Genomic DNA, 14,995 nt, shown 5'->3' with positions numbered 1-14,995 from the left:
ACCTGAAATCTCAGGGATTTAGACACCCAAACCCCAGAAAGATTTGCAAATGAACCTGAAATCTCAGGGATTTAATAAAGCATGGGAAGGAAATTGATAAAGGTACTCTTTGGATGCCTACCTCAAGGGCTTTGAAGTGAGGTAATTCTTCAAAGTGCTTAAAACAAAGTGCCTACTGCTCAATTTGAGTCTCTGCTATGCACTAAGCACTCTGCTAGGAACTTTACACACAGTATTACATTTTATTATCGTACAAACTCTGCCAAATGGATGTCTATGCCTTGTTTTACTGAAGAGGAACCAAAGCTTAGACAGGTTCCATGACTCACCCAGGATTGCAGAGACAGGAAGCATAACTGAAAGACTCAACTCCAGCTCTGCCTCTGGATCCCATGCTCTTTGGACTCTGGTATATGGCCTCTGAACCACTCTGGGACCCTGATCTCTGTGCCCACGAGAGATCAGGTTGAAAGAGTCCCAGCTGGGTGTCAGTGATCTGGATTTTAGTCCAGCTCTACTACCTACTATCAAGTTACATTATTTCTTTGTGCCTCCGTTTCCTTGTGTGAATATGGAGATAGTGATATATACTACAGTTAGTTGTGCAGAGGGTGATATGAGCTGATATGTGTAAAGCACTTAGAACAATACCTGGCATATCATAAGTTCTCTAAAAAACATTAGCTGCTACCGCTATTGTTGTTACTATCATCATCTTCATCCTCCTCCTCATTATTATACCTATCACTTTTTCATGATAGACTGTAGTTTCCCAATCAGTAAAATGGAAGGATTCAGTTAGTTGTTTTTTAAAGTTTTCATTGCTGTAGAAGAAGAACTAGCAAAAGCATTTACAAAAAGTTTCCACTGTGAGGAAAACCATTTCATTACTTTGGTCACTGGGATAGTCTTAGTGTCACCTTAGGTCCACTGTTGCTTCTGGGCTGTAGTTTTAACTGTGCCCCTATTCCAGGTGGTGCTGTTCTGGACTATGATGCTGAATGGTCCTTTACCCAGAGCCCTGCAGAATTCAGAGCACCCGACTCTGCAGGCGAGTGCCTGTGACGCCCTGTCTTCCATCTTGCCAGAAGCCTTCAGCAGTCTGCCGGTAACTGTTTTCTCATCTTTAAATCGTGCCCCTGAGTGTCAGAGCTTGAGTTTGACTTTGATTCTTTTTTGTTTGGACCAGTATTCAGCATTATTTCTGAGGAAAAGGTGCTTAGTCTGCTGGAGTGTGGGGCGAGGGCAATGGGAAAACTGAAAATATTAATGTCTCAGGAGAGCTTTTCCTCCCTGTGCTTAGAAGGTGGGTGGTAGAGGTGTAGGGAGCAGAGTCTTTGAAGTCAGAGAGATTTCAGATATATTTCAAATCTAAACATTAGAAAGACCTGGGTTTAAATCCTAGCTCTTTCACTTCCTGGATCTTTGATTATCTTAACTTCCCTAAAACTGCATTTTATCATCTATAAAATGGGAACGACATGAGTAATAACATGAAGTACATGAAAATACTTAGCTGGTACCCAGCACCATAATAGTATCCAACCTGTCCTTTCCTTTAGTCCTCAATGGTATTTGCATCTGTTCTTATTTATATAAATGAGCTTTTATAAAGAAGGCAGCTTTAATGAAGTAGGATAAAATGACCTAATTCATACAGTTGTAAAGGTTAAGCGATCACAGATGCTGTGTGTGCCCTGTACCAAGTGGGTACTCACATAATAAGGAGTTGTTTCAACTTCCAAATATGGAGTCAAACACAGACCTGTCACAGTCCCTTGTTATTTCATTCTCACTTTTTCTTTGCCAACCTTTCTCATTGCAGAGTGACTGGCAGATCCTGTGCATCACGATGCTGCTTGGGCTGAACGACAGCAAGAATCGTTTAGTGAAAGCTGCGGCTTCGCGGGCCCTTGGAGTCTATGTGCTTTTCCCCTGTCTCAGACAGGTCAGAGTGAGCCTGTATAGCTCTTCTGTGTCTCTTTTGTAGTCTCTAGCAATCCTTTTTTTTTTTTTTGAAAGAGTGGATGTAGAGCTTCTGAGTTAGACAGTAAAGGAAATTAAATTGCTTTGTAATCTAGTTTCCTTAATTGCTACTAAAATATGATAGTACCAATAGTTAATTTATTTTTAATTAGCACACTGCCCAGGACTCTAGGTGCCCAGTAAATGTTTAATGAACAATTGGGAAAAAATAAGATGAGACCTTACCAGGTGATAGTAATAATTTAGAAGGCTGATTTTTACTAAGAAGGAAATAAATTTCTCCTTCACTCTTACTTGTGACATTTATCTCACTGAGAAGTATGTAAGTAAGTAATATATGTTTTGGAAATGTATTTCATTGTCAACATCATTTCTCAAGGTGGAAATCAATCCAAGCTCAGAATTCATAGATAACTGTCACAGGCTAGGGTATAAAAGCAAATCCATAGGCTCCTCAGGTGTGCATGGCACATGCCAAAATCATGGGAGAACTTCCCCTCGGATTTTAATGAGTGTTCAGATTGTAATATATAAGAATGATAAACTGAGTAAATGAGTTTTGATTTCCAAATAGAAATTTGTGGTAAAGACTTATTACTTTATCTGAAAATGAATTTGAGAATTTCCAGAGTAACAGTGTAAACTCCTAAAGTAACTACAGCATTTGTTTGGTTTATCTTATAGGATGTCATATTTGTTGCAGACACAGCAAATGCAGTATTGATGTCACTTCAAGACAAGTCTCTGAATGTCCGGGCCAAAGCAGCCTGGTCTCTGGGCAACCTGACAGACACTCTGATTGTTAACATGTAGGTGATTCAGCTTATTTCCCTTGGGAGACTTCTGAGGCTGAGGTCCCAAGAGAAAATCTTTGATCTCTACTATAAAAGAATTAGCAGTAATTCACCCCATATTTTGCAGTCAGTCTTCTTGCTTTGTTTTGTTTTATATTCCTTCAAGTAGTAAGATTAGTAAGCAGTTCTTATATATATATGTATAAAAAACTGTATGCTGATATAAGAAATACATCCACATTATAGAAAATGTGGGAAATATGAAAGTACATATCTAAAACCTTTGAAATGGTTTCCCAATTTCTCAAATATCACATTTTCATTTTTTAATATATTTACAGGTGATGGAAAAAGTTCAAACAGTACAAAAGCCTTTCTCTTACCTTAATTGCCTCATTCCCCTCCCCAGAGGCAGTTGTTGTTATTTATAGACAAGTGTTCAGCTTTTTGTTGCTTAACTCTAACCTACAACATGTATATGCATTCTCTTGACTTTTTATAAATCATTATTTATTTTACACAATCATCACTTTGCGATGATTATTTAACCATTTTTCTCTTATTGAACATTTATGTCGTTTTAGGCTTTGATGTGCAGTAAATGTTTTTGTGCATGAAATTTCCATTTGAGATATTTCTTTTAGTTATATTCCTAAATGTGGTCAAAGGATATAAACCATAAGTTCTTGGTATAAGCTGAACAGATTTGTTAAGCTGTTTTCCTAAAGTTTTTATAGTTATACTAAATGAATATATTTGTGTATATATACATTTACATGGGTTTTACCTTTTGACATTTTGCCTGCTTTGGGTGGAACAGGGAAACACCAGATCCAAGTTTCCAGGAAGAGTTCTCTGGGCTCCTGCTCTTGAAGATGTTGCGATCGGCTATAGAGGCATCCAAGGATAAAGACAAGGTAGACCCACAACAAAATCTAGTATTCGTCAGGTTGATACTTAGCGTATTATAGTTTTATTCCATCAGATCAATCCCTGTTTAAAGGAGATTGAGGGTGTACTTAGGGTAGAAAGTGGCTCACTCCGCACTTACACAATTTCTTTGCTATCTTTTATCTCATGAAAAATATCAGTGCCATTTGTAATACTACTCCATGATAAGTCCATGTTGTTTTAATATTAATCTGATTTTTTCAAAAAAATCTTTAAGTAGAATTGACAAGTCAGAAAGATGAGCAGTCCTTGGTTTTGAATATCCCGTCAGGCAGACATAGTTCAAATCTTGGCGTGCCCTATAGTAGCTGGGTGCATTATTTAACTTCTCTGAAGGTCAGTGTCCTTAGTTATAACATGGAAGTGGTTACATATACCTCATTGGACTCTGAGACATCTTATGTTAAGGCACCTAGCACAGTACCTGGCATAGTACCTGACCCATACCAAGTGCTTAATTTAGTACGGTAGTTCTAAAAACCTGGGAAGCTCTACCTCAGACTAATTCAATCGGAATTTCTGGAGTTAGGGCCTGGGAATTGTTTTTTTAAAAAGAAATCTCCTCAGATGATTCTAGTATACTACAAAGAAAAAGATGCTTTTCTCTAGTACAAAAATATTGGACTGGAATTTTGAAACCCAGCTTCTCCTCCTAGCCTTGCTGCAAACCAGCAGTGTCTCCCTGGGCTTTACATGCTCTCTCTAAATCGAGATGCATCTCTCTGAAGTCCAGTCTAACGCAAAAAATATCAGGGTGAGAAGCTCTATAGAACCTCATCTTTCCAATGGCTCAGAGTGTTAACCACACAAGACCTTGTAGAGATCTGAGAACTGGCACCTTTACAGGCTGCAGTTTTCATTAACTCTCTTGCTTCAGGGCGTCTAGGACCTCCTGGGTTTTTTTAAGCTGAAATAATTTCTGAAACATCTTTTTGGCAAAACAGATTTCTAATGCTTTTATGTTTTATTCTAGGTGAAAAGTAATGCAGTCCGGGCCCTTGGAAATTTGCTTCATTTTCTGCAGCCATCTCATATAGAAAAACCCAGATTTGCTGAAATTATTGAGGAGTCTATCCAGGCCTTAATTTCTACTGTTCTAATTGACGCTGCCATGAAAGTCCGATGGAATGCTTGTTATGCAATGGGAAATGTATTTAAAAATCCTTCTCTTCCATTAGGTGAGAAATTTTCCTCTTCCCTCTAGTGGAAGTCCTCTTTGGACAACACACCCCAGTCAACACTGTTATTAAGATGTTTATCACAATATTATTTATCACAGTAATAAAAAAAAGAAAAGGAAAGATACTGATCATGGTATGTATATTCAGTGAGATATTGAGGCATTTTGTTGCCTTTAAAATTATGTTTACAAAAAGTTTTTGATAATCTGGAAAAATACTTCTGATGTTAAATGAACTAGAACAAGATATGAAATTGTTTCTACAGCATGATCTCTCTAAACTGTTTAGAAAAAAGACTGAAAGGAAATTAGCCTAATTATTAACAGTGGTTGCCTCTGGGCAAGATGATGAGTAGGATTATTTTCTTATTTCATTTTTTAAATTTTCTACAATGAGTGTATATTATTTTAAAAATCGGGAAAAAAAATAAAGGAAAACACTGGCATGGGAGAAAGAGGGTATAAATTAGAAATCCTGTGAGCCCTTAGTACTAAAGTAGAATGCTGCATATAAGGACATCTGTCTCTAAGTTATGATGTGCCATGCACCTCAATATAGCATCAGTAGCTAATAGCTGCTTAGGCATATAGATCATAGCCTCCAAATCCCATTCACTTTAATTTCCAGCATTTGCCTTATACATTTGTCTTTGTGACAAGATTTGAAACATAGTGTATGTTCCTAGAGAGGAAAATCATTCTGGTCCAGCAGAGCATGCATCAAGTTAGGGGAATCTGGCTTTGCTTTCCTTTATTGCCAAGAGCATCCAGGCAGACCAGTCAGCTGGGAGCTAGTGGATAAATAGCCTCATGTCTTTTTCTATTAAGGAAAGCACCTAACGTGGCTTTTAGAGTTGGCGTTCATTGAGGGTGGGTGTTAGCTTGGCTGTCTTCAGAGGCAACATAGAAGTTGGAAGGGCCAGGAAAGTTAGGAAAGCTCAGTTCTACTCTGCTGCTGATCTTGAGGAATAAGGAACCCCCCCCGCCCCCCCAAATGGAATAGGTAGTGGTATCTCTGACAAGGAGGAAAGCAAGCTGATTTTCTGGAAGGGAAAGAAGACAAAAATCTGGGCATCATCTTCTCTAAATTAGAGACTTGACCCTTTCCTTAATCTGAGTACTGACTCCTAGTTACTGCCTAGACAGTATTTTCTTTTTCTTTACAATAAAATGCATGACTTATGGCCAGATCAGTGTCTGGATGCTAATCTGAGTAAAAAAATATTCTTTTACTAGCACTAACAGGGCTGGGCAAACAAACAGTTGTGGTTTGCACACTGCTCAGATGTACCAACTAAGGGAACGATTCAGTCCATGCTCCTCCCACTAAGCCATACCCCGTCAGGACAGCATCTTCCCAGAGAAGTCTCTTTCAAAGTCACCAAAGTCTCTGTTTTGGGTTGCAGAGGCCCTCAGCATGTGGCAGACTTATGTAGGGAAAGAGAGAAGTTTGAGTCGGTACTTGGCCACTTACCTAGGATCCCACAGTTAATCACTCACCACTCTGATTCTATAGGATTATTGCAAGAATTAAAACATAAACTAACGAGCACTAGTGTCTGTGTGTTTTCTTCTGCCCTTCTCCCTCTCACCGTACTTACATCTAATCCTTCATTTGTTTAAATGACTGTGGATTCTTTCTAGGAACAGCCCCGTGGACCTCCCAGGCCTACAACGCCCTGACGTCGGTTGTGACATCATGCAAGAACTTCAAAGTGCGCATCAGATCTGCCACTGCCCTTTCCATCCCGTGCAAGAGAGAGCACTATGGGTCTGTTGACCAGTATGCTCAGATCTGGAATGCACTGGTCACTGCCTTACAGAAGAGCGAAGACACCACAGACTTTTTGGAATTCAAGTACTGTGCTAGCCTACGGACCCAAATCTGCCAGGCGCTGATTCACCTCTTGAGCTTGGCCAGTGCCTTAGACCTGCCCTGCATCCAGAAAACCCTTGAAGTGAATGGAGACATGGTCCAGTCCTATATCCTACAGTTTTTAAAATCAGGAGCAGAGGGAGATGATACCGGAGCACCCCACAGCCCACAGGAAAGAGACCAGATGATCAAAACGGCCCTGGAGCACTTAAGCAGTGTCCAGGTCATGGCTGGTGACACAGCCAAAAGGGTCATCATGGACTTTTTAGAAGATATCCTGACCATTTATTTTGATTCATCTGGATCATAAATAGCACTTCTAGGATTAAGAAATCGGTGAATATTTCACCACACTTTCTAGGGGTCAAGTGTAACAGGAAGGTGGGAGCTTTTGAGCATCTGAGGTGTGGGATTTAATCTTCAGGACAGAAGTAATCCATCCATTATTTATTTAGAATGGGTTACCAACTATGTAAGTTTTTCTAAAAGTACTCAACCACTTCAGAGGTGGTTCTGCTGCATTGGCCATGATCGGATTGTTGGACCCTTTGACCCATGCAGTCAGGAGCTAAGGAGTTGAGTTGTGGTGTGGGCTGAGCAGACTGGGGAGTTGTGAAGGGTGTTTAGTCTCAGAAGATTTTTTAAAAAGCAGCAAAAGGATTTAGGAATTAGAATATTATATATTGTATCTGTGAGAATTGTCTTTCTTTTGTAATAAACTAATGAAAAATAGTCTGCCCATAATCTGCATTTATAGAGAGCTGTGAGCCATGCTGATGTTCAGCCAGTATGCACTGGTAACAGCTACAGTGGTTGCTAAAACACTGAAACTTTTCCTTGTAGGTTGGTAAATAGCTGCTGTGCTGAACTCCCCAAGTACCCACTGTGACGCCCCTCCACGTCTCTTGAAGGAAGCGGCTTATTTACCTATCATTTTCATAAAAGAAAAAATGTGGCATATGTAGTTTATTCCTGGTGCTTTGGGCTTTCACCGGTGGGTTTCCTGATAAAATATTTGTGAAATGACTTCGAATGGTTTCATTTGATAAATCACTCTTATCCTTTGCTCATCTTGAATAAAATCTAATTTTTTTCTTTTTAAACCTTTTGCTTCTTTGAAGCTTTCCAGGTCTTTGAAACAGATGTTAATGTTCGTACGCAGGGGAAGACCAAGGATAAGCAATTATAGAAATTCCAGTAAAATTCTATGAGTCCAGGCTACGGCTTCTGTCCCGATGGAATGTTGACGGTCTCCTCACTGTGGCATTGTGGCATTGTCGGTGTACACCATGGGTGGGAGCCCGGCTCAGACACCTTGGGCTGGTGCCTCAGTAAAGCTGCCATCATGAAAGGCAGCCATGCAGAGAATAGAGTTTGAATTTATTTGATGTAGAAATGAGAAAGTCTGACTCTGATTTAGAATTCTAATTAAGAATGCCAAATTCTGACCTGTCTTTTGATATTTAAAAAAAAAAAATTGACAAGGGGTCATCCTGGCACAGATGGCTAGCGCTTTTTATTTATTAAACTGACAATATTATGAATTATCACTTATATTCCTATATGAATCTTTCCCGTGACCATTAAAGGAAACACTAATTCCTAACCAATCACTGTAAACTCATGGAAGGCATACATCGTAACCTTTTTGTGATAGTAGTGAAGCGGATGTCTTAAGGTGATTACAGGGCAGACAGAACCCTCCCATAGAACAGTCAGTGACTTCTGGATTTTGATCTTTGTACATGAATCCAAACCGGGAGCAGAACCTCACCATCTTTCCACCATAAAAAAATAAGTGGACCGTAGTTACTCTGGTTTATTCAGCCTTCACTTCATTAGCACAGTATAGCGATTAAGAGCCTAGGCTTAAATCCTGGCTCTGCTGCTCTGTGTGAACGTTACTAACCCTCTTGTACCTTAGTTTTCTCGTCTAAGTGGGGATAATAGTACCTACCTCATAAAATGTTATAACGGTTAAATTTGTTAATACATGGAAAGTTCTTAGGATAGCTTCCAGTACTCAATAAATATTAGCTATTTATTTTCCTTGAATTTTTAGAACACTAGGCAGAAATACTGTCAACACACCATGAGCTTTCATGATGACAAACAGCTGGATTCCCTGACTGCACTTATGAGATGTTAGCTTGGATGCCTCAGGAACCTGGATCCAGTAGTGTGGAGAGGCACTACCCCAAGACCTCTGTAGCCAGAAACAGCCCTCCATCTTGACCCCACAGATCCCTCATGGGCAAGGGAAAGGACTACAAGTAAGAGAGGCCACACACTTAACAAGGGTGTCGTATCTGTTGTCCTAGTTCTGCCTCATCCCTGAATGCCAGTCTTCAGAAATTACAGACCAAGTTTACACAAGCTTTGAAATTACAACTGGTTTTTAAAGGACAACTCTGCTACTTAGTAACAAAGTCCTTGGGCAAGTTACCTGACCTATCTGTAAAATTGGATAACAATACCTCATAGAGTTTCAGGAGTAGGTCACATGTGTAAAGCATCTGGCTGGGAGCTGGCACAGAGCAGGTGTTCAGTAATAAGTGGTACCCTCGTTACACTTTGGTGTCCTCCTTGGGCTTGAATGTTTGTCTCCTCATTACATCATTGGAGTGGGATCTTGGGGAAGGAGCATCTGCTTTCTAGTATAGATCTTGAGTCCTCAGGTCTAAACTAAAGGGATCCTTGGCACTCCAGTGGACAAGGACCTTATATTAGAGTTGGGGCCAAGATATCAAATATTGAGCTTTCATTTGCCCTTTCTGTCCAACACACCTGAGGACTATAATACTGCTATCAGTCACAGTAGCTCACTGGACTAATGGGGCCCAGGAGGGAGGTGGTGGTGGTACAACTTCTCTGGGGACATAATTCAAACCAGGAGCAGCCTGTATCATTTGCAAAAGCCCTTTCTTGGAAATTATTGCTCTACAATCTATCCATGACTAATGCAGATTTACTGTAGGTATGCAGGCATTTTCTTGAATGAGAAGTTTTGTGAACAAAATATTACCACATTAATAGGTCAAAGAAGAAAACCTGAATGGTCATTTTTATGGATGCTGAAAGAGAATTTGATAAAACTCAATCTCCTTGTTTGATCAAAATTATTTTTTTAAAGGAATTTAAAAAGCTACTTCATTCACATAAGACATATCTATCTTAATAGTGATTTTTCTAAAAAAGTCAGAACCAAGACAAGCAAGCCTGTCATCACCACTATTACCTAACATTGTTTCGGTTCTAATAGCCAATGTGATTAAATAAAACAAAAGTAGAATTTTTCAAAAAAATTTTTAAAAGAGAAGTTCTAAATTATCATGGAGCATCAGTCTGTGAGACTGAATTCTTAAATCATTATTTGCAGAAAATCAAGAAAATCAACTCAGAAAATAATAGAACTAATAAAAGTTCTGTAAGGTAGCTGGTTACAAAATAAATATGCCAAAATTAGTAGCTTTTCTTTGTATCGGCAAAAGCCAACTCAATTTTTTTGATGTTAAAAATCCCATTCACAATAGTAATAAAAATAATAAAATACCTAGGAATAAATTTGACCAAAGCTCGTATGTGAAAAATAAAATTTTTTGAAGATCATAAAAGAAGACCGGGCAGAGTGGGGGGAAGGAGGGAGGCTCAACCACGTTCCTAGATAGGACTAAATATTATAAAAAGACCACTTTTCTTTATATATATATCAGTGTAAATTCCTGTCAAAATCAAAATAAGATTTTTTTAAATGACAATAATTCTAAGGTTCACCTGAAATATGAATGCGAAAATTCAAACAAAGGAATCAGGCTTTTAGCCACCATACGTACTGTGGGAAAAGAGAATTTCTCCCTAAATTAGTATGCCCTGAGAGAGCATTTTTCAGCCTTTGTAAATCTGTGCTCCTGATTATTACATAAAAATCCATCTCTTATTCTCTGTCCCGTCCTAACTCCACCTTGTCTCTCCTACTGACCACCGAAGCTACTGGGCCTGGACTAAATGCATGGAGCAGGGATCTCAGAAAGGAAAGGAAACAGAAAGATCGGGGAAGGAAAAGAGAACTCAGAGCACCACCAAACGGGAAGTAAGTTTACCTTTTTAACCCTCTGGTATCTTCAGGACTGCACTCTAAGACAAACAGGAAACCTGGACCTGCATGCCAGATGCAGACAGAAAGAATTCCCAGAGAAGCTCTCTACTTCTAGTCCTAGGGAGGAGCAAAAGGTCCTGTACAGGTCAGGGAGGGTGGGGAAAATCCCTGTTTGTTGCTTCTCTTCTCCCCCATACCAGCTCCTTGGCAATCTCATTGGAGCAGCGGCTGTCATTGCCTAAAATTTCAGGGAGGGGCACTCTTGTCTCTGACCAGAGAACATGTGGTCCCAACAGCAAGGGAATAGGAAATGATGCTCATTGCTTTATCTCCCCCCCACTTCTTAGTTGACCTCTTAAGTATAGTAACATTTTCTCAATAGAACTCTGAAACCAGAGGGAAATTTGAAACTTTGGGAATGAAGGAAGAGCAACAGAGATGGGAAATATTTGTGTGGATATAATAGACTGCTTTCTCCGTTTTAAGCTCTTCATAACATGTATAATCAGTGAGAGCAAAACTTGCAACATTGTCTGATGGGCTTTTCAGTGAATGCAGATATAGTACATGAAAATTACAAACGTTGTAATTACATATGTTAAAGTGTAAAGGGATCTATGTAGTTGTAAGATTTCTACATTTCACTTGAAGTGATAAAATATGAATCCTAAACAGACTATGAAAAGTTAAGTATTTTGTAATTCCTAGAGTGACCACATTAAAAAATTGCACAAAAAGATTTAGTAAAAAACTCAATAGATACATTAAAATGAAATACCAAAAAAAAAATCCAAATAATCCTAAAGAAGACCAGGAAAGGGAAAACAGGAATGAAAAACATAGGGAACAAATAGAAAACAAATAATAAGATAGTAGACCTAAATCTAAACATGTCAACAAGTACATTACATTTAAAAGGTGTAAATATACTAATTAAAAGACAGATTGTCAGAATGTAAAAAAAAAAATCCAAGACCCAACTATATGGTATTTATTAGAAACCCGTTAAATAGTGTAGGTTAAAAATAAAAGGACAAAAAAAAAAACCTACACTATGCAAATACTAATCAAAAGAAATCTGGAGTAGCTATATTAGTATCAGACAAAATAGACTTCAGAGCAAGGAAACTGCATAATGATAACAGAGTCGAGTCACAAAGAGGACATAACAATCCTAAATGGCTATATACCTAATAACAGATCTTTAAAATACATGAAGCAAAAACTGATAGAACTAAAAGATGGTGAGTACTTATAGCTGGAGACTTCAATACTCACTCTTTTCTCAGTGACTGATAGAGCAAATAGATCATATTCTGAATCATGAAACAAATATCAACAAATGTAAAGGAATTGAAATAGAAAGTGTCATCTCTGACCATAATGGAACTAAACCAGAAATCAATAACTGGAAAATCTCCAAGTATGTGGAAATTTAATAACACATTTCTAAGTAATCCCTGGGTCAAAGGGGAAATCTCAAGGGATATTAGAAAATTGGAAATTAGAAAATATTTTAAACTGAACTAAAATGAAAATGCATCATATCAAAATGTGTAGGTACAGCTAAAAGCAAGGCCTGGATGGAAATTTATAACATTTGGTGATTGTTTTAGAAAAGAAGGGTCTCAAGAATCCAGAAAAATAAAGTATACCTAAATCAAGCAGAAGGAAGAAAGTTAGGCTGAGTGAAAGAAGCAACTCACAAAAGCTTCCCTACTGTATGATTCCCTTTACATGGCATTATGGAAAAGGCAAATTTATAGGAACAAAACAGTAGTTGCCAGGAATTGGGGTGGGGGAAGGATTTGACTACAGGAAAGCATGAAGGAGTTTTTTGAAGATGATGGAAGTGTTTGGAATCTTGACTGTGGTAGTGGTTACATAAATCTATGCATGTGACAAAAATAGATATGGAATAAGTCTATTTTATTGAAATAATATTGTAGCAGATAATAATTTTTAAAAATCACACACAGTCTCTCAATTTCTCTCACTGGACAAACTGTGTCTTATTGCCCAGTTTGGGTATTCACAGTTGACAGTGTGCCAGGTATAGTCACACTATATTTTTTAAATGGATGAAAGCCATTCATTCAGAATGACTCTCTGGTACTCAAAAGATGGTGTCTATCTTTTGCCTAACTATATGGTAATAATTAACATTTATTGGCTGCTTTTTATTTACCAAGCATAGAACAGATCATAGATGCATTATTATAATACATTTATAATTCTTAGACCATTCTATTAAATACAAGAATATATTTTGTAGCTAATTTATTACTTAAACATTTCAACTCTTTTCGCGTCTCTGATTCTTTTGGCAAGCAATCTGATTATGTAGGTAAATTATAGCAATGTAGGGAAATGGCCAGCAGATGGAGACAGAGAACACAAAATCATTTCAGACTCAGGTCATTTACCAAAGTTGTCTTAAGTCTCAGGAGCTGCGGCACCTGGATATGAGGTTGCATTCTTGATGACATTGGTTCTCGAACCTGACTGTACATTGGAATTACCTGGGGAGATTTTAAAAATACACATTCCGAGGTTAGCACTCTGGGGTATAGTCTTGTCACTGGAATATTTAAAATCTGCACAAGTGATTGTAATTACAGCAAAGTTTGAGACTCACTACTTTAGAGCAGGCAATAGCAATGGGTCTCAAGCTGGTGTGTTTCAGGACCACATGGAGAACCTGTGAAACACAGAGACTTAGGCTGTTGTAGTCGTCATCTTTCTGAGAACCAGTGCAGACTGAAATGATAATGTATTAAACTTAAGATAGTTAAATACATAATCAGGACTAAATCTGATACAGTCTCATAGTAGATTCTCATACTCCAGGCATCATATGTTTAAGAAAATTTGATAAGAAGAAAATTTAAATGAAGAGAATACTAACCATGAACTTAATTATTTACCCTGGAAATGGAAAGAAAATCAGCTGGGCCACCCCTGCACTGTCCTGTGGAACACAGGAGGGGCCCCAACGCTGGGCCAGCTGGTTTTTTCCTTTCCCGAAGAGTAGGGTGTCAGGTTCCAGAAGTTCATAGTCATGTTTGGTCCTTCCGTGGCAGGGTGTTAGGGAAAAGTAGAGCTGCTCAGGCAACGGGATGCCCAGCCTCGATGGGGTACACTCCCCAAGTTTGTCTTCACTTTTGTTCGTGAAAGTGTTTAAATTATTTTAATATTAGAGCCAGCATAGATTAATTTTCTAAATAACATTTACTGGTTTTCTGTATTATAAAAGTAATGAATCTTCATTGTGGGACTTTTGGGGAAAAAATAAAACAGTAAGTATGTGTAAGTAAAAATGACGAGATAATTGCTTTTATTGTTTTGATATGTTTCATTTCAGACTTTTTTCACGACCCATGTATATGTAAGTATGAGTATCCACTATACGTGTGGACTCATACACGCTCCAAATGTGTGTGCACGTGTGCTCACATGAGCACTCTTCCATTGTAATTATGGGAAATTTGTCTATCAAATTGTGATTATAACCTATATGCATTTTGTAGATAGCTATTTTACTTAATAATATATCATGAGCACTAAAATATTCTTCTAAAACATGACTTTAATAACTTGATAATAATCCATAGTATCAATATACCATAATTTAACCAGTTCTCTATTGAACATTCTCAATTGTTTGTTGATTTACATGCAAGTCTTTAATAGTTGTTAGAATTTTATCTGGATGTGTGACATGAGGCAGACATGTAACTTTATGTCTTTCCGAGTAGTTAGCCAATTGTCTCTGCACCACTGATTTGATAACCGGACCATCCTTTCTCTGGTCTGACGTGCCTCTGTGCTCTGATACTACATTCTTCTATTCCTGCAGAGCTGTGTGGGCTTCCTAGTCCATTCATCCCATTGCTCATCTGTCTAATGCTAGTCCCAAACGTCATCAGTTATTGGGCTTTATAGCAGAAAGTTCAGTAGCCAGATGACTAACTAGACAAAGGGGGTTTGTTGGGAGATGGGGCCAGTGTGGGGGTGAAGTAGAAATAGTGAAGCATACCTAGCAGAGGTAGCTGCTTGGGCAGGGATTGGGAAGGGACTGAAGTGCAGAGATTTGGAGACATGGTGTTTTG

The 14,995-nt window shown here is 38.4% G+C and overlaps 1 protein-coding gene and 1 long non-coding RNA gene across 2 annotated transcripts in view; one reads left to right on the top strand and one right to left on the bottom strand.

Moving 5' to 3' along the window:
- HEATR6 (HEAT repeat containing 6) overlaps window positions 1–7,890 on the top strand; it is a 31,049-nt gene extending 23,159 nt beyond the window's left edge. The window contains exons 15-20 of the mRNA XM_039885926.1: window positions 974–1,108; window positions 1,826–1,948; window positions 2,671–2,795; window positions 3,601–3,697; window positions 4,705–4,909; window positions 6,556–7,890. Coding sequence (XP_039741860.1) covers window positions 974–1,108; window positions 1,826–1,948; window positions 2,671–2,795; window positions 3,601–3,697; window positions 4,705–4,909; window positions 6,556–7,097 — 1,227 coding nt within the window. The 3' untranslated portion in view covers window positions 7,098–7,890. The remainder of the gene's footprint in view (window positions 1–973; window positions 1,109–1,825; window positions 1,949–2,670; window positions 2,796–3,600; window positions 3,698–4,704; window positions 4,910–6,555) is intronic.
- A 5,463-nt stretch (window positions 7,891–13,353) lies between these two features.
- Window positions 13,354–13,803, bottom strand: LOC120621157 (uncharacterized). Its single transcript, XR_005658091.1, has 3 exons — window positions 13,792–13,803; window positions 13,522–13,643; window positions 13,354–13,405 (listed from the first exon to the last, which is right to left on the bottom strand). It is a non-coding gene; the product is annotated as an uncharacterized LOC120621157 (long non-coding RNA).
- Window positions 13,804–14,995: the final 1,192 nt, after the last annotated feature.

This window comes from Pteropus medius, unplaced genomic scaffold (genome assembly GCF_902729225.1).
Source record: "Pteropus medius unplaced genomic scaffold, Ma_sr-lr_union100, whole genome shotgun sequence".
NCBI classification, from domain to species: domain Eukaryota; kingdom Metazoa; phylum Chordata; class Mammalia; order Chiroptera; family Pteropodidae; genus Pteropus; species Pteropus medius.
This window is presented reverse-complemented; position numbering and strand designations above follow the sequence as displayed.